General features: G+C 37.8%; 1 protein-coding gene across 3 annotated transcripts; it reads left to right on the top strand.

Moving 5' to 3' along the window:
* Positions 1-783: 783 nt before the first annotated feature.
* Positions 784-26,758, top strand: LOC113669000 (regulator of G protein signaling 12). Of its 3 annotated transcripts, XM_089197352.1 has the most exons (17): positions 784-952; positions 1,066-1,235; positions 4,354-4,566; positions 8,271-8,292; positions 8,788-8,972; positions 9,423-9,509; positions 10,188-10,334; positions 10,977-11,132; positions 13,296-13,389; positions 15,202-15,219; positions 15,713-15,804; positions 16,877-17,065; positions 18,066-18,148; positions 18,665-18,788; positions 19,236-19,326; positions 22,211-22,567; positions 23,920-26,758. In XM_089197352.1, exons 2-17 carry the CDS (start codon positions 1,215-1,217, stop codon positions 25,695-25,697), a joined length of 3,657 nt encoding a protein of 1,218 aa, XP_089053478.1. In that variant the 5' UTR covers positions 784-952; positions 1,066-1,214; the 3' UTR covers positions 25,698-26,758. The 3 variants fall into 3 exon arrangements, with proteins under 3 accessions (XP_089053478.1, XP_089053476.1, XP_089053477.1); XM_089197350.1 differs by lacking the exons at positions 784-952; positions 1,066-1,235 and adding an exon at positions 12,653-12,733 and having other exon boundaries at positions 2,115-4,566; XM_089197351.1 differs by lacking the exons at positions 784-952; positions 1,066-1,235 and having other exon boundaries at positions 2,115-4,566.
* The last annotated feature ends 22 nt before the right edge of the window (positions 26,759-26,780 follow it).

Below are 26,780 nucleotides of genomic sequence, written 5' to 3'. Positions count from 1 at the left end.
TTTAACACTATTGATCGACTATAAGAACTACGATTGATATTTGGCGCAACCGATCTGCCTCAAAACACCGGCAATTCTAAGTAGCGCTTTCAACTTAAGCCTTCCAGCGTCGTTTGATGCAACAACGCAAAAGCGATCGATGTTCACCACTACCGACCATTTTAAAAAGGCAACTAAATTGGTTTACAACTACAATTTGTTTCTAGCACTAACAAGTGACTTTTATCACTAGCGATTCATAGGTAGCACTAACGATTGAGTTGTACCACCAGCGATTCACATTTTTGGCACAAATGGCTCCCCATAAGTTGCGAATCGACCAGCAGGCCAGGTACGAACCGACACAAACTGGGTACAAATCGTCTGAATTTTGGTACGAATCAAACTTTCGTAGGCACAAAACGACTGAATATATGGATATTCTTGTATAGGATACCAACCAATCAAATGCAAAACTAAAATCCGCGTCACGATTGCGCTCGTTTTCCCGCGCTTTAGAAACTCTGAGTTAATCGTATGGCGCGTTGTGATACTTCCCCTTGCCCTGATTGGCTGTTGCGATTACTTTGGATTGGTTCTATGACACCCAGTCGAAAAGTGTTTTAACTTGAGAGAGATTATCCTTTGGTAAAAAAAAAACAGGGCGTTTTTTTTTATCTTTTATTCTTTTTTCAAGGATTCAGTTCTCAGCTTGATCCCTGTCTAGCCAGAATTGTTTTCCTAGTCATTTTATTGTCTGGCAATTGATTTGATCATGTTACTATATAAACTGAAACGTCCCCCATGTAGATAAATATGGAACCAGGCCTGATATGGAACATATTAAAAGGAAAATATCGCGCGTGACTGACTGACTTTCAAAGGAATTTGTGTTAAATCAGCACCGGATATCCATATATAGAGGGCTGTGGAGATCGTACGAGCCCAGTCACAGAGCACTTCGTCATGGGAGGTAAGATCCTGTCTATAATTTGTACAATGACAAACCAGAAAATAACGCACGTGTTAGACACACATTTGTCTGCGATTCAGTGCATACTAACACGACCACCACATTGTGAAAAGGCAGTACAGTCAAAACAGACCCAAATAAAGCTGAGAAGAACGGGCGAAAATGGACTAGTATGGTCACCGAGTCTTTGGTTGCACACACGTGAACTTGGAAGAGGAAACAGGAGGGTTTCAGCTGGAAAGAGTTGTCATGGACACGGGATATGAGAATCTCCAGATGTCAAGTAAGTGATTTGAAAACAGATACAAATGTTCATGTTATTTCTCTCAGTAAACTTTTGAAGCTTATTAAATGAACTTAAATGAACGCCATGGTATATCTATCGGTATATGATTTAAGGTTTTGTACAATCAAACTTCAGAAACCTCCTATATCCTTCAGGCTGCCTCATAAGAGGCGCAAGCGCCTAAAAAAACTCTACCAAGGTGTGTGAGACTTTGACCCTCTTTGATAATCCTTGATAAGGAGAGCGTGGTTCGCCATCAGAAAAACACAATCCACCCTGACGAAGGGCTGACGCTCGAAACGTCAGCCTTAGAAAATCTTAACGGTGGCTAATTTACATTACAACTCGGTTGATAAAAGGTCATGAAGGTGATGAAACTAATTTACTCTTGTAACACCCTCCAGACGCAGCAAAAACAGTTTACCCCTTCATCGAGTTGTTAATGGCCCGAGAACGTTATTGTCGCCAGTGCTTTCCGAATCCCGAGTACAAAAATATGGCTGTTGCGATTAAAAATTCGCGGAATATTAATGTTTTCTCAGAAGGATTCCTTCCGAAAATTACAACTAAAACTACGAACTCACCTCGCCTGCGGTATAGGCATCAATTGCTTTGTCAAATAATCAAATTACGATAATAGCTCCGTTTTTCGATGACATTCAACAATTTGGTTTGCTCTTCCCATAATGAGCTTGTTCCAATGACAATATTTTCGTTCAATAAAACACTTTAAAGCAATCTCTGTTTATTTGCCTCCACTGCAAATTTAAGATATTGTTTGATTTGGTTATTTGATAATCCATAATTGCCTATTAGTGGGCGATCCTAAAATCTTAGATTAGATCACGTCCGCTTTATAGTGAACAAACCGAGACAGAAAAATCCTACGTGATCATTTAATCGCTTAAAAAGTAAGCAGAAATGTGACTATCCTGTTGATGTTTGTTCTTTTAATGCTTATCCGTTTGCAAAACGCAAATAATGTCACGAAATTTTTCCCTGCCACAAATTTACACAACAAATCATCTACGAGCCAATTAGAAGGCTTCATTTCTTACACGTGATGAAGTCGGTTACGTTCATCTCTGTGCTAAACAATACTTCTCGAAACCTTTCTCGAGATTAAGGAACCCAAGAGCCCGCAAATTGGAAACTATTTTTTGTGTTTAGTGGAAGTTGAAACGTTCAACAAGTTGTTAATTATCTGCGAGTATCTTTTCAGTCCTTTGATGGCCGAGCGTTTGGATTGTTATGAGGAATTTAGTGACATTTGTGGAGGTGTGAAGCCATAGATGTGTAAGGATTCTCGCTACATTTCGAACGTGTTATCGGTGTTGATGTTCATTTGGTGAACGAAATTTATCATGCTGGACATTTTGTATAGCAGTTTGAGTGTTTCGACAAAACATTCTCGTTCGCCTTTTTATTTTACAAGCAAATATACCGTGGATCAGGAACGATGAGGAATTTTATGTAGCAAGTATATTAATTGGAATTTCCTCGATACGACATGCGGCCGAGTTATAAACCGTTCAAAGGGAATCTCGTTCGAACGGTCGATTTATACCGACGGACTGGCGGATTTGGTTTCACGCTGTCAAGCCAGGGACCATGTGTACTCAGCTGTATTATAGCTGGAAGTCCCGCTCACAGGGCAGGCCTGAAACCAGGTGACGAGATAATCGAAGTTAATGGGGCTTCCGTGGAAAGTGCTCCGCATGAACAAGTTGTCAAACTCATTGCGCGCTCTCCGGATGGGATGGTTCAACTTGGGGTTCGTAACCGGTCAGAATTGCAAAGGTTAAGAATGAACGAAACGAAAATCAACGCGGAAAATCAAGAAGAAACAGTGATAAACGAAACGATATTGAATCGAGTTGATAAAGTCGTTGAGGAATTGAAGTCGGGTCAACTATTCGGGGATTCGCCGTCGCTAAACAGTTCTTTATCCAACGGAAAATTTATATCTGAAGATGATATCGTTACGGATGAAGAATTAAAAGCTTCTTTTTGTGAAAGTATTAGGTCTGAAAGCTCTGTTCCTGGTTCCTCTCCTGCTCAGAGTTACGCGAGTAGCAGGCGATCTAGCGAGGGAGATGTTGCGTCAAATAGTTCATCATCTCCGATGTTATCTCGACTCCTTTATCCTAAAATGACGCCGTTGAAAGGTTGTGATCAGGCAGATATCGACCTAGAACCGGAACTTCGATCTATTGTAGGCTATTTAGGTTCTATTGAACTGCCCGCAGCGTCAAGTCTTCCAGCCGCAAGTCTGAGTGCAATAAGAAATTGTGTTCGACGTCTTCGAGCACAACAAAAAGTTCATGTGTTTTTTCTCATGGAAGTCTCTTTAATCGGGATAAAGCTCTTGGATAACGAGAAGAGAGCTGTTGTTACGTACCCCATTAAGTCCTTGGCATTTACTGGACTCTGCTCTGACGATAAAAGAGTGTTTGGTATAGTCACCAGAAAAACTAATGAACCATCTGCAGATAAGTTCAATAATGCCTCCAGTAACTGGCAGGTTCAAAATAATCACAAAACTGACATCCAAAGCACTGTAAATTGTTCTTGTCATGTTTTCTCAGTGAATCCAGAGCTCAATTCTCATCAAGCTCATCAGCATCTTGCTGATAAGTATGGAATACAATGTACCGAGGATGCGAAGGGAGGTTGTACTGAATTTCCTGCCTCTTCTAGCCCTGTCCTGAAAGCCATCACTGGCATGTTCAAGGAGAGAACAGGGTCAGAGTCTGGTGGAGCAAGTAGTGATGGTGAAAGAAGGGGACGGTCTTTGTCATTATCTTCTAGCCAATCAGAGTCAGATGGGGTATTCCGACAACCATTTGATGATGAGAACTCTACAAGTGAACCTCCAACAGTTAATTTTATTACCAGGCACATGGTAAATGGATTGCCACTGGATATTGATTCTTTTCAGATGCAAGAACAGACCACACAAAATGACTTAAAACCTCTGAAAAGAGTGGACCAGCAAGGGTTGCATGAAGCTGTTACATCATTTAATGAACAGTTTAAAAATACAGAGCGAAATGATTCAGGTGTTGGTTCTGATTCCTTCCCTGAAGCTGTGAATAATGTTTCAACTTCACAGGGTGATAACTTGAGCCGACCTGCTCCTCCTGTGGTGAATGTGTCCTCATTTCATTCTCGCGAGAGTTCAGCTGATTCTCAAATGTCCTTGGGGTCACACCACAGTTCACTGGCTGGTACTTTAACTGAAGTTGGAATAGCTGGTAAATCTCAGCATAGTTCACAAATTGGACCAGTTGGAACAAAGGATCCATCTCTAAGTAACTCTCAAGAGGTGAGTGAAACCTTTGTACCATGCCATTTCACCCTTTAGCCCTTTAAACCCTAAGAGAGATCAGCATCTAAATTCTCCTTGCAGTAATACTGCTGAATCATTCATTAATATTACAAGAATAAAGGAAATGATCATCAACCTAAGATGCTTTTATTGAAAAACAAATTCTCCCTGTTCAGACCAAAGGAAACTTATAGAGAAGAGTTTGGGGAATATTGATACTGATGTTAGGATGTAAAGAGTTAACTTCTATCCATTAAATAGGTGTCCTAGAACAGAGATACATTTCAGCAAGAATGATATTTTGACAACAAAAGCAGCAACAACAGCAAAAAAATTGTTTTAATTTACCTGGAAATGTGAGTCATAGGATCAATAAATTCATGTGCTCTTAAATCCTATTTGGTTTGATCCTATCAGGCTAGTTTTGCCTTTATTGCCTCTAAATGCTGATGCTTACTTTTAGATGTAATTAAAGACAGGACAGGCAACTATAGAGCAATTGAGTGTTGAGAGAATGTGATTGCATTGGTTTTGCTTTACTTTGGTCCTTGATCTAGATTTCTTGCACAACTCTCTCTACCAATCAGGGGATAAACTAAAACCAGTCACATGACTTGGTTGCCCACTTTCTCTGATGAGCATTGAAACAGAGATCACTTTTCCTCCAATTTCCTACAAGCCTACATAATGACATGCAAAATAATTTCTTTTGAGCAGAGTTTTAGGAACTTTTAGAGTATCTATCATAAACTAAAGCAAATTCCATTGTACACACTTATACTCTGTAGGTAATTGAATTAGACAAGACAAAAATTTGATAATTGTTTTTATGTGGTTGCATGAAATTGAGTTACATTCATTCAGAGCACAAGTTTTTCTCAGTTTTTTTTAACCTTAACATAGATAAGCATTGGGATTTTGTAAAATTTGTCTAAAAATATTTATTTCACAATGAATATCTTCTCCTTAGCTTTGTTTGATCATTGTCTAACTTTGAATTGTTAAAGAAAAAATGAAAAAGAGAAATTTAGAGAACAAGTGAAGATACTTTGGATCAATTTAAAAATACATTTTCAATGGGGAAGACATTATTTTTCAGGAAGTTAAGAGTCGTCATGGAACACATTTTTGTTTTGTTTATAGATCAGATCTTAATGATGCAATGTAATATCACTTTTATATGCATTGATTTTTTTTATTTATGATTAACGCTGCTAAAATTTCTTCTTTCTTGACTTTTTAAATTGAATTAGTAAGTATTTAACAATAGTCCTCCTTTAAAGGAATTAAGAGAGTTCTCATATGGTGAGAGAGAGCAATATAATTTGTGTTTATTCATGTACATACAGTGTATAACAGCTTGTTAGATTCTTCTATCTTGAATATGCTGTAGCCTCAAAGATAAGCAAAATTCAAGATCAAAACTAGAAAAATAAGCAGTAAATAAGGCAGGCATATATAGTGGAAAATTACAGGGTAATCAATATTTAATTACCTTTGCCTTGATGCACAATGTTTATCTTGAAAAGGTTGCAGGCTATAATGCTGAAGAATTTTGTTTAGACTTCTTGCGAGTCAGAAAAATTGACTTAAGACAACTTTTGGTTTTCAGTCCTCTTTATTGAAGCTTCATGCATGAAGTGCTAGAATTAGGTTATTCAAACAAACCTCAGATCTCATGCCATCATTTCTTGTTTATTTGGATATGTTTTGTGGACAAGTTCTTATCATAATTAGGATGTGCCAATGATCTTGAATGTGAGGAATGTAAACAAGTCAAAGACTATTGAGTTCAGTTAATAAATATTGGAGTATAATTCTATAGAGGCAGTCGATATTTCACCGGTACTTCAGTTTTGAAATTAAGAAGGAATTTTGTTGACATTTTGTGGAAGCCTTCACACATCAGTACTTTTCAGGCTGTTTTGGTGATCATGTTTATATTAAGTCATCTTTTTTCAAGATATTAATCACTGAAGTCACTGAAGCATTTAATTAACCATGGATTCATTTCAATTTAAGGTTACATTCCATTGGGAGCTTCGTAATGAAGTTTGTAAAATTTATTATTAAGATGTCATTTGGTTGTTTGCATAACTGGGTCTATATGGAGCAACATTTTTAATAGTATTCATGGACTGAATTTGTGCGTATGAAGCGATTTTGAATAACTGGAAGTTGTGGAAGTGGTATTCAAAGTAGGTGCTATTTTAGGTCAGTTCCATTGTTTTGATTGTTGTGTCATTGACAATTACTTTTGTAAAACCAATATTCAGTTGTCTTGCAAACTTAATAATAACTGTAGTTGTATGTAGTGTTCTCTGTCATCTCTAAATCACTTCAGACTTTGAAGCTGTGTTGTTGCCCTAACCTTTCAATCTGTAATGTCTTAGAACACATTACTGTGCTTTTAAAGTATCTAAGCTTCTGATCATAGAAATGTCTTAGAATTTTTGAGCTCTCCTGTTTGTGATGCATGACAATGTTTCTTGCAATAAAACTTTGTTAAGTGTTGATTTTCTTTGACAAATCTGGGTAAACATGCCGAAGAATATCTTTCATTGCAATGTTGAATTAGTGGAGACTGAGTCTGTTTTCAGTTTCAAGTGTATTCTCTGCAGACTTTCATGTTTTCAGTGTATAGAATTGACTTTGATACTTATAGAGGAACCAAATATGAAGTTTTGCTTTGTAAACATTAATTAGATCATTGCAAACCTAGTAATTGCGCTAAATTTGAATTTTAAGCAGCCTTTAAGTGCTTTGATGTGGCAGGATATACACTGTAGATGATACACTTAAACTATTTCAAGTTTAATCACAAGAAACTAACCAGCATATTATGGACATTAAGTTGTTTATGAAGGTTGGGTACAAGTTTTTGTAGTGTTACACGTACACCCTTATTTTTAAAGGCTGAGAGGTTTAATGTTTGCTGTTTTTTAATACCAGTTGTACAGCTGTCTGATTAAAAAGGTGCAAAGTACTAAGTTAAACATAGATTTGCAAGCCATAGAGAAAAGGATGAAAAACTTCCACATTTTAGCAAAACTGCAAACTCGCACTCACACAAAACTTTCCAGAAGCTCAGAGGGAGAGCATCAAACTGATGATAGGAAATTTTAGGGTTCTAATTCTCATGAAGGTTCCTGGCTTTTGAATTTTATGTCTTGAAGCAATTAATGTTGGAAAGGTGAAGAGGGTATAAGAGGTGTAATTTATTAAAAAGCCTCAGAAGGAAAAAATGCAATTCACTATTTTCTCAGTTTTTTTTCTTTTCTTTTTTTTTTTTTTTTACATCAGCCTACTACATTTGCTATACAGTTTGCAAGTGTATTTCATCGGTTAAAAACCCATGGTATTTGGTATAGAAAGTACTACAGGTTTTCTTTTATGTGGCTTGTTACTTATGTGTGACATATCCTAATTGATCTACAAAACTTCTATTATTTTTTATCTCAAGGAAGATAAAGAGGTAGGTAATTAGAAATTTGGGTTTGAAGACTGTGATTTATTAGAGTAGTTATGGTATTGAAAAGGAAGCTTCAGTGAGCTTTTATCTGCCTCAGATGGTAACTAGCTCACACTTAAATGGCAGTGAGGTTTGTTTCTATGTCAAGCACAGTATCAAGTTTGTAATCAACTCAACTTGTTTTTGCTTTTGTAATTAACTAGATCTTTTTATGTTCTTTATTTTTCAGTCTTTGGCACATTCAGATATAGGTAAGCCACATCATTTATATATTTTTGCTTGTGTTGTATGATTGGTTTTTGTTTGATTGTAAGTAGGATTTTAACACATTTTAAAAATTGCCAATTGTTTGATAAATGAAGACTAAATCACCTCTAGATTCATAACGGTTGTAGAGTGGGGGGGGGGGGGGGAATTAAATGTGAAGTTCTGGCTGGAATTAATTTGGTTGGCAATTTATAGCTACAAATCTAGTATAAAATCATAGAGAGTAAATGACTTAATGTGTTTGAATGAAAATGAGACAATTTTGTTTGAGACAAGTTTGAATTTTGTCATTTTGTAAGCAACCTAGTTAAGGTGAACACTGCAAACTTAATTTTTTTTTTAAGGAAGCATACAGAGAGAGTCTGATTGGTAGGATAGCAGGGTTGTTGTGAATTTTTCTAGATGATAAGTGGCCATTGCTTGCTGAATTTTTGTTACTTTTCTCTGTCATATTAATATTGCTTCTTTGGTTGATGCAGTTGTAGGAGCAGCCCAAAGCAGAAAGACGTTAATTGCCAGTGCAAGTATCAGTTCAAGCACTCCAAGTATTCACAGTCTGAGTAGCATGCCTGGCGATATGTCTCAGGTGGATGGCAGAGTTGGAAGATGGGCTCTTGGGTTTGACAAGCTCATGGAAGATCCTGCTGGATTGGGCTGTTTCAAGGTACACATATGCACAAATATGTTATATGAAATAATAAATAGATATTTACACAAGTTGTAAATAAATTAATAAATATGCAGCTTGCATTTTAGCCTGGAGGGCATCAATGAGGTGGCTGTTTGTTAACTGCTCCCACTTGAAATTGAATTTAGTGTGTTTGTTTCTTGGAGGGTGAAAAAATGAATAAGCCTCAATCAGAGAAACCCTGGAAGCAAGTACGAAAACAAGCTGTTAACTCAAAGCTTATTATGTAAAGTTAGGTCTGGGAATCGCACCCAGGAAAGAAACTGCTATGGGAGGGAAGAGCAGTCGCCACTATGCTACATGTATCTATTTTCCCTTTATTTGACATTTATCCTCTGTTCCCTTCTGTTTGTATCTCATTTTTTTCTATTTCCACTGACACAACAAAACACTTTTTGATCTAAAACTTTCAAAATGTCTTTGCAGGAATTCTTGAAGAAAGAATTTAGCGATGAAAACATTGTTTTCTGGATTGCTTGTGAAAACTTCAGGAATATCTCCGATTTTGAAGAGGTATGTAAGAAAGTCATTCTGAGAAATAGCAACAAGGGACATAATTACAGTTACTGAGAAACTTTATTTGAAAGACTGCTATTATTATGAAAATTTATCTTTTTTTCTCTTTTTTGTTTTTCTGTCCCTCTTTGACTTTTTAATATTTAGCTCAAACAAAGTAAGTGTGTGATGAATAGAGAGCATAATAATTATAAGGGAAGGGGGGGAAGGGAATGGAATTGCATGATGGAGGGATGCACTTTGCTTCTCTGCAATGAATGCATTGTGATTGTCTTGAAACATAATTATGTGCCAAAGGTTTTTGAAAATTGGTGGAAGAGCTGTGTGATGTGTATAAAATTGACTTGGATTTGTCATTCCCCTCTACTATTTGATTAGTTTTGTATAATGACGTACATTGGGAGGCATAGTACCTTTCTGGGCTTGCTTTTTTGAACATGCAGATATAGAAAATGTTTGCACTTTAACAGGGTTGAAAAAATTCTTTCCAAGTGGTTCATGCAACATGTGATTGCTAGAAATCATGTGTGTGATTGACCAGGGGAGGGAAGAGAAGTATGTTTTTATCAACCAGTATTGTTTCCAAAATGGAAAACTAATATGTATAAGAGCGCAAGTGACCTATGAAGTCCCAGTCAAAATTTTTATAGTAAGTTTGGTGTTTTCTTCTCTTAGCTGAAAATGGAAGCAGAGAGCATCTTCCACAATCATCTTACTGCAAATGCTCCCCTGCCTGTCAACATCGATAGCTGTGCTGTCAGAGATGCTGAGGAGCAATTGCAGAATCCAAACAGTGATATGTTTCGCCTTCAACAGCAGCAGGTTAGATGAGGCCTCTTGTTTTGTAGGTTAAGTGAATACAAACAGGTATTTTAATTATTTGGTGAGGGCAGCATGCAAAACTGACTAGCATAGCTGCTATAGATTAAAGAGAATAGGAATATTGTTACTGATCTGGAATGAGATACTAGTACATTACAAGTTCTCCCCGCGTTTTATTTCTCTTGATGACAACCAGCTTAGCCTAGCTTAGCTTAGCCTAGCTTAGTCCTCTTGGTGCATCTATGCACATGACGCCTCAGCCAGAGAATGCCATTAATTTCTGTTAGTTGTCAATTTGCCCCCATGTCCAGCCTCTGACCCTCATTTCCCTTTCTACAACAAGCAGGTACCCTTTTATACTTGGGTTTTGAACAGCACTGTGACAAGGAAGTGCTTTGCCCAAGAACAAAATGCTATAACCTGTTCATTTGTGGTGCAGTAGAAGTTTGGTGTGCCTTTTAAACGAAGATTCACAACAGCATGATATTCAGCAATACTGCAATTTTTTCTCTACAAATTAGAGAGCTTTGTTGTTGATGTTCAATTTTAATTGTCATTTGTTAACAGAATTGCTGTACTTGATGGTATGTATACCGAGAAAGGAAATCATGATGGCTTACTGATTTGTGATATGTTCAACAGGTCTATACTCTCATGAAATTTGACAGTTATCCTCGTTTTCTGAAGTCGGATGTGTACAGACAGAGTCTTGTAGCTGAAATGGAAAGAGGGCATCTCCCTTGTGAAGACGGAGAAGAGGAGAGAGAAATGAAAAGCAGAGGAAGCTTCTTTTGGAAGGTACATCATAGTGCTGTAGTCTTTATGGTGGCCAATTTACGTTATCAACTCAGTTGATAATATTAAATTACCCTGTTATTCTCTCTCACTGATGTTGCACCATAGTTTCTTTGGAAACTTACCCCTTTATCCCTTTTTTCTTGGTTTTTGGCTCAGTGTCAGGTTGGTACAAGTATAAATCAAACTAAAATGCAAGACTTAGAAGACAGTGACAGGTTGGTTGGAGAAAAAACATGTTGGATAAAAATTTTATTTGCTTGATTATTGAGGTTTTGGAGAATGTCCTTGGAACATGGAAAAAAAGTTCCCATTGAAAATAAAAATTTGCAGTACATTTCCTACATTTTAGAATTGAAAATCGGAAAAAATATAATAGTGTACAAAGCTTAACTGAACTCTATGAAGGTTATTTATAAATCATCTCCTTTCAAGTAAGCTACACTACATAGAGAATGACCAATGCAATACAGGAAATGCTCCAATGAGTGGGGAAGGCCTTGGCATGTTTTTACTGCTTTTTAAATTTTTGATACAACTCTCAATTATCTCTATCTCTGCCTCTGCCTCTACCCTATTTCAATATTGCCTCATGTTAACAAAAATGGTCACTAATTTCAGGCAACTTTGTTTCTGGGGGGAAGGGGAGACTTTTTAGTAATTTATAAGAGATATTTCACAAGATTTTTGTTTAGAATGTTGACTAGAAGGTTGTAGACCACCCACAGATGGGAGGGGTGCTAACTCCTTATTCCCCTTTATATTGTCGGTCAGTAGTTTTCTTTGGGATTTAATAATTCTCAAAATCAAGAAGGCACTGGAAAAATTATAAAATCATTGATAAACTTGTAATCATAGGGATTTTTCAACTAGCCTTTAAACTAACCCACCCACTGCATTTAGATACACTTATCTAACCAGTAAAACATTGCTTCTAAATCTAAAGCTGTCTCACCTAAGATATTGTCTCAGATATGTATAAAAGGTTTGTAGCTAATTTAACCACTGAAATCTCTTTCAAAACCTTGGGATTTAACTAACGTGAAACAATGAGTAAATTTTCCAAACTTTCAATTAAATTGCATTAGGCATCTTGAATATGTTTTTGAAATAATTGGGTTATATCGCTTGATATTTTCTTAAATGTTTAAGTATGCATGCAGTAAAAATAATGGTCTCTATTCAATGAATGCTGAAAGACCCAAAACTCTGTTGTATTGGAAATATTCTTACTAAGCTGGTTCATCCCTTAACCCGTAAGAGTGACTGGCTTCTAATCTCTCTTTACAGTATAACCCCTGAATCACATGTTAAGTTCATGAGAATAAAGGAAATGATCACCAATTTAAGAAGTTCCCGATCGTCAAACAAATTCTTCTTGGTATTACTAAGAGAACAGTGTGGAGGATATGACTGTGATGGTACCAATGTTAGAGTATAAAGGGTAAATGCGATGTTAACAAATATGAGCAGTATTTGATTTCATTGATAAATCTAAACCGCTAATAACACTGAAATTGTAGGTTCCACTGCTAAATCCTTCTTCTGAAGAATCTGAATTTTCCAGCAGCAGCAGTCGAAGCAGTTTTAGTCTTGAAGGACAGGTAATGAACAGCTGCAAATAAAACAACTCTGAACCATTTAAAATACTTGCTAAGATGTCTAAACTAGTTGACAGGTTAAATGTTCTCTTACAGTTGAAAATTAAACAAGATGGTACTTTCCTCATTGCCTTTTGCAAAGAAACTTCTTAAAACTTGGCAGCCTTTCTAGAAGTTCTACCACGTATTTAGTGTAACGTAAGAATACGAGTAAAATTGACACGTAAACACAGATTTAAAGGAACACATTGTCTAGTTTAATTTTTAAAAAATGTATTTTAGTTTTTTTTCAGAGTGAATTCATTACTGTAAACGTTACTTGCAGAACAGAAGCGATAAGGATTTTTCCCAAATCGTAGCGTGTCACTTTTAGCCAATCAGAAGCAAGTAACGGCTTTGCTTACATGTGCTTCCGCGTCCTTTCCCGCGCGTTTTCATTGCCGTGTCATATTTGCAAAAAATTGCATACGTTTGTTTGTTTGTATCTTTTTTGCCTCATCGTGTTGTTGTCGTGTATGTGAATAATAACTTTTTAATCTGTTTGATCTAAATTAAATATTTTTAGCGTTCAGGACGCAGCTGGGGAAGTAAACACAGCAGCAAAAGATCCACTTCAGGGATGGACGGCGACAAGAAAAAGTCGATTCTTCCTTGGAAAGGTAAGTTTGCTTCTTAGAGAGCAAGTTTAAATATTTTGTCTCTTAAACTTTGTGTGGAGTTGTGTTGATGACTGTTTCATTGACTCATTTCGTTTTCTGCCTTGTGTCAATCCGCTTTGTTCAAAAATTATCACAACAACCACGAAAAAAAATGTACGATGCTTACTTTGTCGACACATTGACTGAATATGGTGCATGCTTCTGGTGTATACTGGCTGGATATAGTGTGCTGAAAGTTGTATATGGTCAATCTCGTATTAAGTCTGGTAGAAAAAAATTGTTTGAAGTCACGAGCTTTAAGATGGTTGTTTTTTGCTTCTAAGGAAGCAACATGACAATAAGACAGTGTGCAAAAGTTACGAAGAACACAAGTTACTTACACACGAAAGTTCTGTCTTGTTGTCATGTCCTTCCAAGAAAATCAGTCGGTCCAAATATACAGTGTACCCTTAAACTGCTTCTTTTCTTTCGAATTCCTTCTGAACTATCTATCGTAAAACGTGCAGTCCTCAAGGACGGATTTTTTTTTTCGGTATATGCCGATCGCAACTTACGCGTTTGCGAGTCGTTGAAGAAATGAAGGGCTTCCATCAAATATTTTATGGAACGGTTTAACTAATTCCAATTAGATTTCGTCAATTGGCTAGTCAGTTTAAAGGAAAAATATACACAAGAAGCTTACATGAACTCAGAATAAAAACAAGCAAACAGCTTCAAAGTCGCTATTGGTTTTAGTTTTGCATCCGATTACTGAGTAAAGAGGGCGGCACGAGTTTTCCACGCAATTTACAAAGCTAATTTAGGTAAAACGAACATTACTTAGGAAAGCCTCCACTTCTCAATTGAATTGCTCTATGCTGAAATATATTCTGGTCTTTAAACATAAGTGTTTGTTTAGTCAAAAATCTGGCTTTAGTGTGGCTGATATTGTTGGTCTTATAATTTCAAGTCCTTGTTATTTCTTTAATTGTGTTCATGTTTACACTGTGAAGAAAACGTACTATAAAATACTAGTGTTACACGTTTCCCTATATTTTGACGTTACATATTTGTTTTTCTGGTAAGTTTTTTTTTTTTACTAAAATGCCCATTTTAGTTTAAAAAAAAAAACACTCGAGCGACAGCCTTGATATTGGGAATATTCGGTGATATGATGTCGTTCTTTTGAAGTAAATCACTGAAAACCTTGGTGACGGTTTTGGTCAGAAAGCTAGAACGGTCATAACGTTTTTGTTCTGCCGGCTCGCAGAGAGAAAGAAATATTTACGAGCGGTTAAGCCAGAAAATGCCCCTTGGAGCCGCCAGAGGAATGCCCACCAATTTTAACGCAACTTAATTTCCGGTAGTTTGTCTTTCGTAATGCGCGAAACTTTTTCAGTCAGAGCAGAATATTGTGTTGTTATATTAGTTTACAAAAATAGTGCTGATCTTTATATATGATGATATTATATGCATTCCAATGAAATTTGTCGTTGGTTTAGACTACAGATTGGCCTTTTTAGTTTCGGATTTTATCCAAATTTACCTTTTGGATTTAAAATTTGAGTCGAAGCCCGCTATTTTAAGGTCCAAAGAATAGAACGGTGTAAATGAGGATGAACTAAATTTATGATCTGCGTTAAAGCCATTTCTTTTCTTTTTATAGTTCGCTAAAGTCATCAGCCCTCACAAGTGAAAAGCATACCTTTTGTTTAACAGAACAATCATAAGACGTTTATGTCTCTTTTACTGGTCGTCAATTTGCTTAGAAAGGATATTGCTTTTGTTTTCTGGTACTTACTTGATAATAATGCTCCTCCTTCTCTTTTACAGGAAAACACGTCAAAAAAGGTTAGTATTGGTTGCTCATTTTCCTAACTAGCATAATTATTTCCACTCGCATCAACGATCGACAGTTGTTTTACTGCTTCGAACAAAATCAAATCCTGGGTCATGTCAATCGCGCGAATTCTGACTCGAAGACGATAGAAATGTTGAAGTTTCAGATTTCTAGAAGGGCTGAAAATCTGTACACAGGCCCTCCTATAAGACCATGGGACCACGATAGTAAGTTATGAGACCTTTGTTTAGATTCAGTTGTGGCCCTCCTTTTTATGAGCTGTGGAGGGCTGCCTGTCGGCCTAAGGTGATTTTTATTTTTGTGTCTCTGGATACTTACTTATCAATTATTCACATCGAGCTTTACTAGCCGCTGTAATATCGATGTACTTTTTGTTCGATCCTTTCTTAGTTTACTGTTGTACAGTTTATTTTAGTTGGATATCGCATTGAATGTTTGAATTTGGTGTGAGTTGCTCATTGTTACTTGTATCATTTTCTCCAGGTGACAGATCTTTTGGCAGCCAACCTGGCAGTGCTCGAAGTTCTCTCTCCTCGCTGTCGGATTCAGTCCCACGTTTTAGTTATTCGACAGAGGTTCGTGTTCATAAATCGTCTTCTTGTACAATGTCACTCACGCTTCTTGTTTCATTAAGTGGGCATCCGTCACGCGTGTTTTACATCACGCACATGTTCACCAAATAGTCTGCGACTGCGATTGTTTGTCCCTGAAATGTCGACTCTGACTTTTACGACTAGTACCTTGTTGATTAATGAAAAAGACAGGCGCTGAAACAAATACAAGATTTTTTTACTATATTGTAACTCATTAGCTTTGCTGTTTATATTGTTGTGTTAAGTCTGGGTCTTCTGCTTTATTCAAATGGCAGTAACCATGCGAATTTTTTTAAATACAGTATAGCGCAATAAAATATAGCGGAAAAACATCAAGTTTTGTACTTTAAGCGAGGCAAAAACTCCTTGCCATGGTTGGTTATTGGAAACTTTTTCGTTATTTTGTTTGTTAAATATAAACATATTAGTTGTCGTGTCTTGATTTTTTTCGTCCGCGACAGAGGCTACTTCTTTTACCATCGACGCGTACGTATCTTGTTTATTCCCTAAATTATTAAATTCTATATTTGATTTGTGGGTAGACAAACTACTTTTAAATTGAAGGAGACCCCTTAATAATAGTTGGTAGACATAAAACACAAGAGAGATATATGTCAGAATTATTCACAAAGAACAATCAGAGTAACGAACGAAATAGAGAAATTTGTGCGTATGTTTTTGGATTACAAACCCAGAGAAACTTTGGCAAGTCTTTCGATCAAGTTCGGATGCAATTAGAAATCATTTTTCTCTTTATAATGTAGGGAATGTGACAATTCTGTTTTTTTACAATGGAGTACGTCTGTTATATCTATTTACTTCTTCTCAACGGTATTTTTTCTTTTCGATATGCTCTGCTTCACACTTCACATAAAAAAGTACCGGAAATTCTTTTTTCCTATTAAGTGCACTTGACAAATTTTCCACCATATACTTGTGACGTGGTAACAAGGTTAAAAGACGAAGGAAGTACTTTAAGAGGTTGAAGTGTTCGTATACTTAACTATTTGTGCATTCAATAACAATAACCGTTTTTGACGTTGTTTGTACGCAGTCTCTAAATGTGGATCAGAGGAGGGAAAGTGAGTCATTCCAGTTCTGTAGAGTGATATTACCGGACCATTCATCCACCATTCTACTTTGCAAGGAAGGTCAAACCTTACGCCAAGCCCTAATGCAACTGTGCGAAAGAAGACACCTCTCACTTGTCGCAAATGAGGTGTTTCTTGGCGGCGGAGATAAGGTATCTTTGTTTCTTTGGGCTTTGACATGTTTGCTCCACTTGTTTTGCGCAAGGTGTCCTCAGTATTGATCGACTTTGGTTGTGACCGTAAAAGTGTTGTGTTAATCCTCTCTTGTATTATATAAAAGAGATGCATCTTTCCGGTAGAGATAAGATATCGTCCTCACCCTGACCTTCAGGGTTTTTGATTTGTTATCAAAAAAATGCGCTTTAAATAAGTATTGATCGAGTGTTTTGGTGACCTTGCAAGTGTCCTGTTTCGTTGTCTATTTAACAAATAGATCGCATGTTGCCGTGTGCATTTTCAGTAACAGATGACGGATGACGTTAAAATGTTGTAAGAAGAAAATCACCGATGCTTTTTTCCACATTTCGACGTCCTTTGTGATCTATTACTCTACAGACCCATGGCAACATGGAATCGATTTGTTTTGAATGATAAAAACGCAAAATGTTGTTGATAGCTACGTCACCCATGCGTCTGTCCTCAAATAGATCACGAGTAAGAACCAAAGAAATGCATGTAAGATTCAGCTTATCATATGGCGTCAAAAGTGAGAACCTATGAAAATGCGTGTACGATTTAGCTCAGTATATGACGTCAAGAGTAAAAACCAATGAAAAAATGCGTGTAGGATTCAGGTTATCATATGACGTCACGCGTAAGAACCAATGAAAATGCGTGTAGGATTCAGCTTATACGACGACTGTTCCTCGAAAGACCCACCTCAAAAGTGTGGTTGAAATTTAAGCCATTTTGGGTGGTAGTTAATGATTTTGAACGGACAATCGAAATCTCATAGATGAAGCAACAACAGCACCTTGGTTCAACTTGAGTCGTACTTATCCTGAAGAGAAACAGTACTTCATGATTTATCTCTTACGTCTTGGGCATGACTGAATGTTTGGGTGATAAATAAGAGGTAAATCCCCGCCTAAATAGGAAATACTCGAGAACAGGAATCACAACTCGTTTTTCACAATCTTTCTGTGTTTGTAGCTTGTCCTTCTAGAGGAACTGGATGAGGACATGTCTATCATGGGCGGCAGAGAGGTGGTCCTGATATACAGAACGCTTTTCAGGTAAACTTGACGCAGGAAAGTGATTACAATATAAATACATTATCTAACAGGCAGGTTACAAGAGAAGACGGACTTATGAGCTTTTTGGTGGTATTTTGATAGAATACCAAATCGTCTTTATGTAGCATCTGTATGGGAGAATTACCAACATGGTAGGGATCGTTGTTGTATGGGCCATTTTCAAAATGAGACCAAGTTCAAAGCCTTTCTTGTTTAAATTAGATTTAGGTGCTGGAGAATAAATAATGGCTACTTGCTTCGCACTCACACCTTCTTTTAAAACAGAGGCCCTGAACATCTCGCAAATGACCTTTAGCGCAACCTGGAAATTAATACATTCCATTTCGACCAGCTTTTCTCAGTGCTGTTCTTATGGCTAGAACTAGGGACCACGTACGTTTGCATTAGAGAACATACACCCAAAAGAAAGGAAACAGCAACTCGCCGAATCCCGTTTAACCATGTGTGTTGTTTCTGGGTATTGTCTCACTTGGCTTTTAATATCGTGCGTTGTAGGTTGGAACTCCCGGCTGGTGAGATCCTGTGCGTCAAGGTCAAACCCGATCAGAGCGTGAAGGCTTGTTTGGAGCCCATTCTCTATCGTCAAGGATTGTCTCCTAATCATGTGATCACTCATTTGGTGCGTTGCTTTCATGTCGCTTTTGTTAGGCATTGTTGATAACAAAAACCCTGTTTAACGTTTGTAAAAAAAAATCTTGGTGGTAAATGCATGTAAAGAAACAAAACATATGAAAACAAAGGACATTCTTTACCGTGTCAGATCTTTCTACGAGATCCTTTAGAGAAATTTTCAGTGAAGGGTCGAAAGAAACCCAGGATGGCATTTCTTTTTTGCGCTTTCCAACGTTGTGTGATAAAAAAGATTCGCGCCATCTTCGTAACTAATCAGGTGCAGAACTTAAGACTTGGTCATGCGCGTTTTCCCGCGCTTTAGGCAGTTTGCCTGTCTTACTCTGGGTTTTCTTTCGCTCCTTGGGATTACTTTAGTTTGGTATTCGCTTTTCAACGCTACTCAGTGGAAAAGTGCTCGAAGCTTTCTCTAATGTTCACTTTTCCCTATATACAGGCGGGATGCGAAGTGCCTTTGGACCCTGGTATCCCAGCAGCCTCTATTGAGCATCAACTCGTAGTTGTGGAAACCGAGGAACAGCTTACAGGTAGAGACTACTGTTCAAGGTTCTTCTGTTTTGTAGTCTTCTTTTGTTGGCTCCGTAATTGGAGAAAGTAACAATTTTCCTTTAATGCAAAGGTGTAAATACATTATTGCAGTTATCGGTGTGCTATTTATAAAACCTGTTTGTTTATTTTGAGTACGTAGCGTGATCTTAATGACAGAACTTCGAATTCGTAAAACTGGGAGGTGATAAGATTTCAAGTGACGAATCGAGAGATGGTCGTGTCGTAATCCTTGAAAAGTGCCTAATACTTACATAAACCGAAATAGGTTATCCTATCTGCGTCCACCCGAAATTCTGTAAAATCTCATTTATATGCCGCCTTCGTTTCAAAGGCCTTCTCTTTGGTTATGTGCCGCCGATATTTTCATTTCCGAAAAATGCTCTCGAGTCATGAGATCCCGTTTATGAACCACCTTCGCCAGAAAGGCTTTCCCAATGCCCATCTTTTTTATTCTGAAAATTTCTCTCGGGTTATAAAATACGCTCATATTTAATCCGCTCATACTTAAAAGTTGTTCGCCGTCGAAGGTAACTTAAATGGACTGTATGTGAAAAACGAAACTTTCAAAATCTTTTTATTATTAATAGTATCAGACAAATTGTCGTCCTTGATTATGCTAGTTGGTATATTTAGATTTAGAACTTATCATTTCAAGTTTAGACTAACTTTTGTTGTTAAACCTGGCCGTCGGATATCGATTTGACGAGCTTCAGTTTCCTAAGTTTCTCTACCCAAACTAACAAACGTCATGCATATTATATATATTGGACTTAACATCTGCTAGTTGTGAAGGTGCATGTTGTTTGAGAACGCGTTCGCTAAACACTTCCGCAGATGAACTTCGTTGTTTTTCATCTCTTGGCGCACCCTCTGGGTGGTTTTTGGCACAATCAAATTTTCTTTTGTTTGCCAGCTGTTTATCTCTCACCTACCTGTAAAGCTAACCAAATCTGTAAGACGCCTTAAACAGATCTGACGTGTTTGTCTGCGAATGTTTCGCGACTCGGTTTTTGTTTTGTGTTCCTTCTCTGCGGATTCTTGAACAGAAAACAAAGGAGATAGATTGAGATCAACTTCTCCAGCCCCTGGTGTTTAGGGGGAATTTTCCAAATTCCTACCGATGTTGAAATTTGCGGTAAATGGTAAGTTGTACACATCGACATTGTTTTGTGGGTTTCTTAGTTTTATTGTTGTCGATCAAAGTTTCTCAGTACAACGCGGGACTCTTTCCCAGGAAAATATTTAAAGCAAAATATGATTGTTTTTTCATGGCTTCCTTCACCTTTGTGCGCTGCCGGTACTGTATTGTCGAGTTTTCTTCGGTCAGAATTGATCAATTGGATTTTTCCTTTTTTGTGAATGGTTTGCACTCAAAAGTAGTCTGATAAGGATTATACACTTTCTCGTATTGCATTGACGTGTTTATTAAATTATGTCCTACACGTTTTTATAAAGAAAGACTGCGATAACTCTAAAATTCTCCGAAATATTTATTTAATTTACATGTGTGTCAGACTGTTGAGTGTGAATGAAGCAGGTGGCTATATTTATTGTTCGTCTCTAGTAACTGTAAAATTAACTGTTTCTTCGCACGAGGCAAATTTTTATTTTGCGAAATACTACTGCATGTAGACTATTAACGTTAAACTCCTCTATTTTTTTTTCCTTGGCTATGTAAGGAATCGATGTCCTTAAAAAAAAGCCTCCTAAAAAGCTAAAAGTTCTTCTCCGGATTTATTTTCATATCTTGTTCCTAGTTTCCGCTTTCAAACAAAGCTAGCAAAGCTAACAGTTCGTTCATTTATCGAAAACTTTCCCTTTACATATGGTGACATAGATCCTTTTTTGAAAACAATGTTTACCTTAACTTCGGCCGGAGTCGTTTCAGTCATTAACTTGTTTGTCGATGTGGGTGACGAGATGAAAAATAACATTTGAAATGCAGACATATAAACGGTGTTCATCGATTTTTCGCTTCTGAAACGAAATCCTTTTTACACATTTATCTACTGTCAGGTAATTGAATCTCCTATGATAGCCTATACATATCATTCTGTACCATTATGACCTCTGGATGTCGGTGCGGCAAACTAAAATAGGATTCGTTAATTAGGAATCGTTTCTCATTAACAAAGACACAGCAGGTACTAAACTGAAGGAACACAGCTGTTATAGCCTTGACCGTCACAATTATGCCTCAGATCCAGCTACCCAAAGAATATTAAAAACAGACTAATAAGACTGAAACCACGAGGGTGAACACTCTTGTTCAAACTGAACCGCATGAAGATTTTATTTAATAGCTTTCTTTTCGATGTTTACATATAAACAAGGGTTCTTTCTGAGAACTATTTCTTACAGCGACATGAAAAGCACTCCTTTAATAGTGCGTAGTATCTGTTATGTTAACTCTTTAACTTCCAATATCTTGATTAAAATTCTCCTTACTGTCTGCAGTACCTTTCGTTTTAATTTGGTTTTGAGAATTTGATGTTGGATCTAATGGAAAAATCCTTTAGTTAATATTCTATATTCTCAACACTTTTTTGCTACTTTTATACTGTTAGGAGAAATTATGTCTTGGTCACTCTTGGGATTGGAAAGGGTTAATGTCTAGAAGGCACGGTTTTACATTATCGAACAATCCTTGGTTTATTGCCATCGAGGATCAAAGAGAACCTTCGCTCAGGTTTTCAAAGCGAGACTCGGAGTAACAATCCCTTTTCGAAGGTTCTTCAAAAACAGCTGCGTGAATTCTCGGTTTCAAACCATTTATATGGTTGGAGACTCGACAACTTTTTCAAGAAATTTAGTTTTCTTACTGTTTAATGTTTTGTTTGTTTGTTTGTTTTTTCGGCACAGGAAATATCAACGCTCAGTCTCCCCCTCGTCAAGTTCTTTCCACGCGCCCCCCGCGGCGGGAAAACAAAAGGAACACGTTTGACGATCTCGCTTTTGAAGAGGTCATGCGCGGTAAGAGACAAGCTCTTGGCGACGGACACTTTGACCAACTGGGAGTCTGGGTTCCTGAGTCTTCACCGAGCGAGGATTCATTGAAGGAGGAGCTGTACCGTGGAGATGGAAGCTTTGGAAAGAGTTTATTGAAGGCCCAAGGATTATTTGCAAGAAAGCGAAGAGAAGGCAGCGAACAGGAAAAGATTGTAACAGTTGTTAGTAAAAGTGGCCGCTTCGGAAACGAAAAAACTTCTGATGTGAAAGGTATACATGCTTGTTTAGCTCTGATCCATAGACGCTGCCAATAATTCATATGAGGGAATTTCAGTTATTGGATAGGACTTACTTACATGCCACGCCTAAACGTTTATTAATTTGTTTTTCCTACTGGTCGAAGCAAACAACGGTACATTCATTCAGTCAGTGGAGGCATACAATATACAGTGAAAGCTTTGATCAGCAGACACTTGCGGGACCCATCCTGGTGTCAGCTTGAAAATAGGGTCTGCTTAGTGCTGATTTCATTGTTGTTAATATTGTGAGACTTTTTTTAACATTTATTTCTTGCTCGGCTTAGTTATAACTCTGACAGGTTTCATAAGACCAGTCAGGGTTAGAACCCAGCTGAGAAGGAGTACTTTGAACGGAAAAACGTGTCCATCCTCTCTCGGTATGTTGTTCTTCGGAAGCTACAGCAAAATCTTTTTTGAACATGTGTAAAATTATAGATAACGAACTACCTTGTAGTCACTTTGATCCACAGCGACATGTTCTTCATTTGCGAATATGATGTGCGACAATTGCGTTCCACTGAGAATAACCTTCCTAGCAAGTATAAGCTTAGTCTTACCTAGCCAGAGTTTTTTCTATCTAAAACCTCTTTTTGCTGATTGAGGTCAATTCGCAAAAACGAAAACTTGCAAATTTTCCATGTTACAAGGTGACTTGTTTCACCACCCTCTGGTGTTTGTAAGCTTTCCTTTTACGCCAGGTGCAACCAAGCACTTTGATATTGCATTCTGATTCGCTATTTGAGTGCTAAAACACTTGAATTTTCTTTTGTTTTTTTACCACCAACCTGTCACATTTTCTCTCTGCGTCAGTGTTGCCATAGTTTTCCGGAAGGTTTATTTAATTTGCATTGTTACTTGGAAGGGTCGGTCAAACCGCTGCTTGTTTATGTGGACTTTTTATTCGGCAAAGGCAAGCTAATTTATTTTTGCAATTTTTAATGGTAGTGTACTTCTAAGTCTACTTGCTTTGCGCAGTTTGTGGAATATCACTCGAGGGAAACGGTGTCGTCCTTTTTCCTTCTGTTTACCTCGATGAACGTTCATTGTTAGCACGCGCATTCTCTTCTCGAATTGTCACAAATGTGTTGAAGATAAGGATTGCGGTCGCGATTGTAAGCTTTTTAGCAAATAACTGCTACTAAGTTTCTTTTACTTCAAATACACCACGTAGGCGATTGGCTTTGATCTCAAAGATGTGTTAATGCGATTTACTTCGCAGTTTCAGTGTCAAAGCAGCAAATTTATTTCGCCTGTTTTCATTAACCTGCTGTGCACCGTTTCAGGCAAGTTTTCATTTTTTTTTTGTTTGTTTTTCCTCTGCAGACTTCTTCGACCTCATCAGCCGTGCTCAGGCAAACAGAATGGATGATCAGAGAGGCGAACTAAAGGGAAACTTAGAGTTGCCAGATTTTCTCAAAATTCCAGCCAGCAATAAGTCAGCTCAAGGAAATGAGAATTTCAAGGTACCTCATCCTCCTCACGCTTTCAGAACTTCAGAGAGGAACGTAACGAAGCCTGTCTTGAAGAAAACACTATCGACACCAATCGATCGTCCTGTAGAGAAAATGGATTTGATGCAAGAGCTAGCCGCAAAGTTATCAAAGAAAACGGAACCAACCAAGAAGAACCCATCGCCGAGAGTTGATCAGCAAACTGAACCGAACGAAATTCTTCTAGACTTCAATTTTAACTCAAGACCGCAACCGCAGCAGGCACAGAATTCCCAGTTAGCTGTTAACTCAGAGGAGAAACAAAAACGCACACCGAGACCCAGATCGTGTACAGATGCCAATGTGTACGCGATGGAGGCTACTCCGCACGGGATACGAGTTGAAACGAGCAATCGCCCACAACCTGTCGCTGACGCGGAACCTCGGAAGAACGTTGCTCATGTTCACCCGTCAATACGGCCACAAGCATCGCAACCTGTCACTGTAAATAGCTTGCGTGGAATGCATTACGCTACAAATCCACGGCGCAATACTGTGGATCAAATTATGCATATTCCCTCTACAGGAAGCGTCAAACCGCAGGCAGTTGGAAGGGTTTCATCTAAATCCTCACAGAATATCAGAGACATATCACCTGCAATCTACGATGTGAGACCGGATCCGAATCACGAAGGGACATTGTTGAAAGGATATGATAATTCGGTGAAATATTCAAGTACCCCCGTAGATATCCCTCAACGAAAACTTTTCTCGGCATACAGTTTGCCCGAGGTGAACTCCCAGAGAGCTGAGGTACATATTCCATCTGAAGGAGGCCCCCCTCCAGTTCCTCGGAGGACAGTTTCTAGTATGGACCGCCGACCCCGACCTAAACCTATTCACAACCCTAAGGAACTTTTAGCAGGACTTGAAAACACACCGGTGTCGTCGACTGAAAGAGTAGAATCACCACCGAACCCTGATAGTTCAAGAGTTGCAAGCCCTCCCCCTCCCCCTCCTACCCCACCCTCGGGCTCAATGTATGACCTTCAAATAGCCGATTTCTCTCCGCCTCCTTCGATTTGTGCTTCACCAGAGAAAACCTCTCGCTCGCCCGAGGGTCGAGACACTAAAAGATCCTCGCTGATGTCAGACTCCCAAAATAACACTCCACCAACCAGAGCTAACAGTGCAAGTTTTGCTGGGACCGTAGCGTATGTGGACATGCCAGGGAAAGATTCCCAGCGACCTTTGAACTACATTAAACAGCCGATCACGCCGAATGTTAGAGTAAGCAGTTTGAACTCGTCCAATTTGACAAATTTATCCCAACGCGTGTTAAGTGAGGACCGTCTGGATGCAACCACACAGGCGTCCACTCTAGGTTCTGTGACGCCAACTGTTTCGAACTTAAACAAAACGATCACGCCATCTTCGGTAAACGACAGGACTCTTGTCGAGGAATCACTATCAGAAAATGTGACTCCGCATGCGGGTCAAAGACCGTCAATGGAAAGTGCATCTAAACGGCTGATAACCAACTCGGGAAGCGTGCCAAGAAGTAAAAGCACAGATCAGGAGAAACGTAAAAATCGACAGGACAGCGATATTCCTAAGCTAGACCCTTACGTCACTTACGAAAAGGAAGACTTGCGAATAACATTCGTGTAAGAAATTCACCTGTAACTACTTATGAGGGAGAAAAGATAGTTAAAGATATATTGTGACCTGAATAGTAAAGAGTTTACACCTTTTTTGCTGCATTTTAATATTTTCCTAGCGTTACTGATGACTTATTTGAGTTTATGAATTTTAATTAATGAGATTTTTATGGAACTTCTGGCAATATGAATGAATATTAATTTAAGTGATCTTTAAGATATTGAGTTAAAGTCAGAGAATCTGGAATGGATGAATGGGATGAGTTAGGTCGGCGGCGTTTACACTGGAATACAGGCGAGCCTTAAGTGTAGCTAGCCTGAAGTGTGACGCTTCTCCTAGTGGAAAATGAAGATCCTTTTCTGAAGAGTAAATATTTCTTATTTATATTACTAAGAAATAGGCTTTTTATGTATTTTATTGGCTAGCGAGATGAATCTAATTTTGTTGTTCACGATGATGATGACGTGTTTATTTCCTTATTGAAAATCGAAGAACCACTTGTTTCCTATAACTTGCTGTTTTCGTTGCATGCGATGAAGTATGCAATGGCGTAAAGGTCATTATGGCGTCACGCATTCCACCTTTAAGTTTTGCGTGACAGCAAGAAAATGTCGCCCTCATGACTTTTGTAATAATCTTTATGGGAGCATATTTTTTTATATCTTTCCTTCAATACAACTTGTACCGTTCAATAATATGGAAGGTATTGTTTAATTTTTTCATGTTTTGGAGACTGAATTTTTTCAGAATGGTTATTTGCTTATTTATGAGGTTGTCAACACTACGTTTTTTGGTTATATTTACCTTTTAGTTTGAAAGGCAGCCAAAGTGTATAGTTTTGTACCAAAGAGGAATCAATTATGAAATACACTGATTGAAATTGTATCAACGTGGTCGGAAGAATCTCTTTGAAAGTGGTATATTTAGTTGATAAAAATGGTAACCAATTTTTCATAGTTTTACTATGATGATGTACACTGAAAACTTGTGGTACACTAAATGATACATTTCAAACACAGGAATTCTTCAGTATTTAAATTGTAACCAATTAAAAGTGATTGAATTTGTGAGCGATCATATTCCTGAAAGTTA

This window comes from Pocillopora damicornis, chromosome 2 (assembly GCF_964200805.1).
Source record: "Pocillopora damicornis chromosome 2, jaPocDami1.2, whole genome shotgun sequence".
Lineage (NCBI taxonomy): Eukaryota > Metazoa > Cnidaria > Anthozoa > Scleractinia > Pocilloporidae > Pocillopora > Pocillopora damicornis.
This window is presented reverse-complemented; position numbering and strand designations above follow the sequence as displayed.

What these genes read in the sequence shown, in the direction of transcription:
- LOC113669000 (XM_089197350.1), top strand. Translation starts at nt 2,749, where the DNA reads ATGCGGCCGAGTTATAAACCGTTCAAAGGGAATCTCGTTCGAACGGTC. An exon ending in CTGGATTGGGCTGTTTCAAG is followed by an intron (nt 8,973 to 9,422) that starts GTACACATATGC and finishes ATGTCTTTGCAG; the next exon opens with GAATTCTTGAAGAAAGAATT. An exon ending in GTTTTAGTTATTCGACAGAG is followed by an intron (nt 15,805 to 16,876) that starts GTTCGTGTTCAT and finishes GTTTGTACGCAG; the next exon opens with TCTCTAAATGTGGATCAGAG.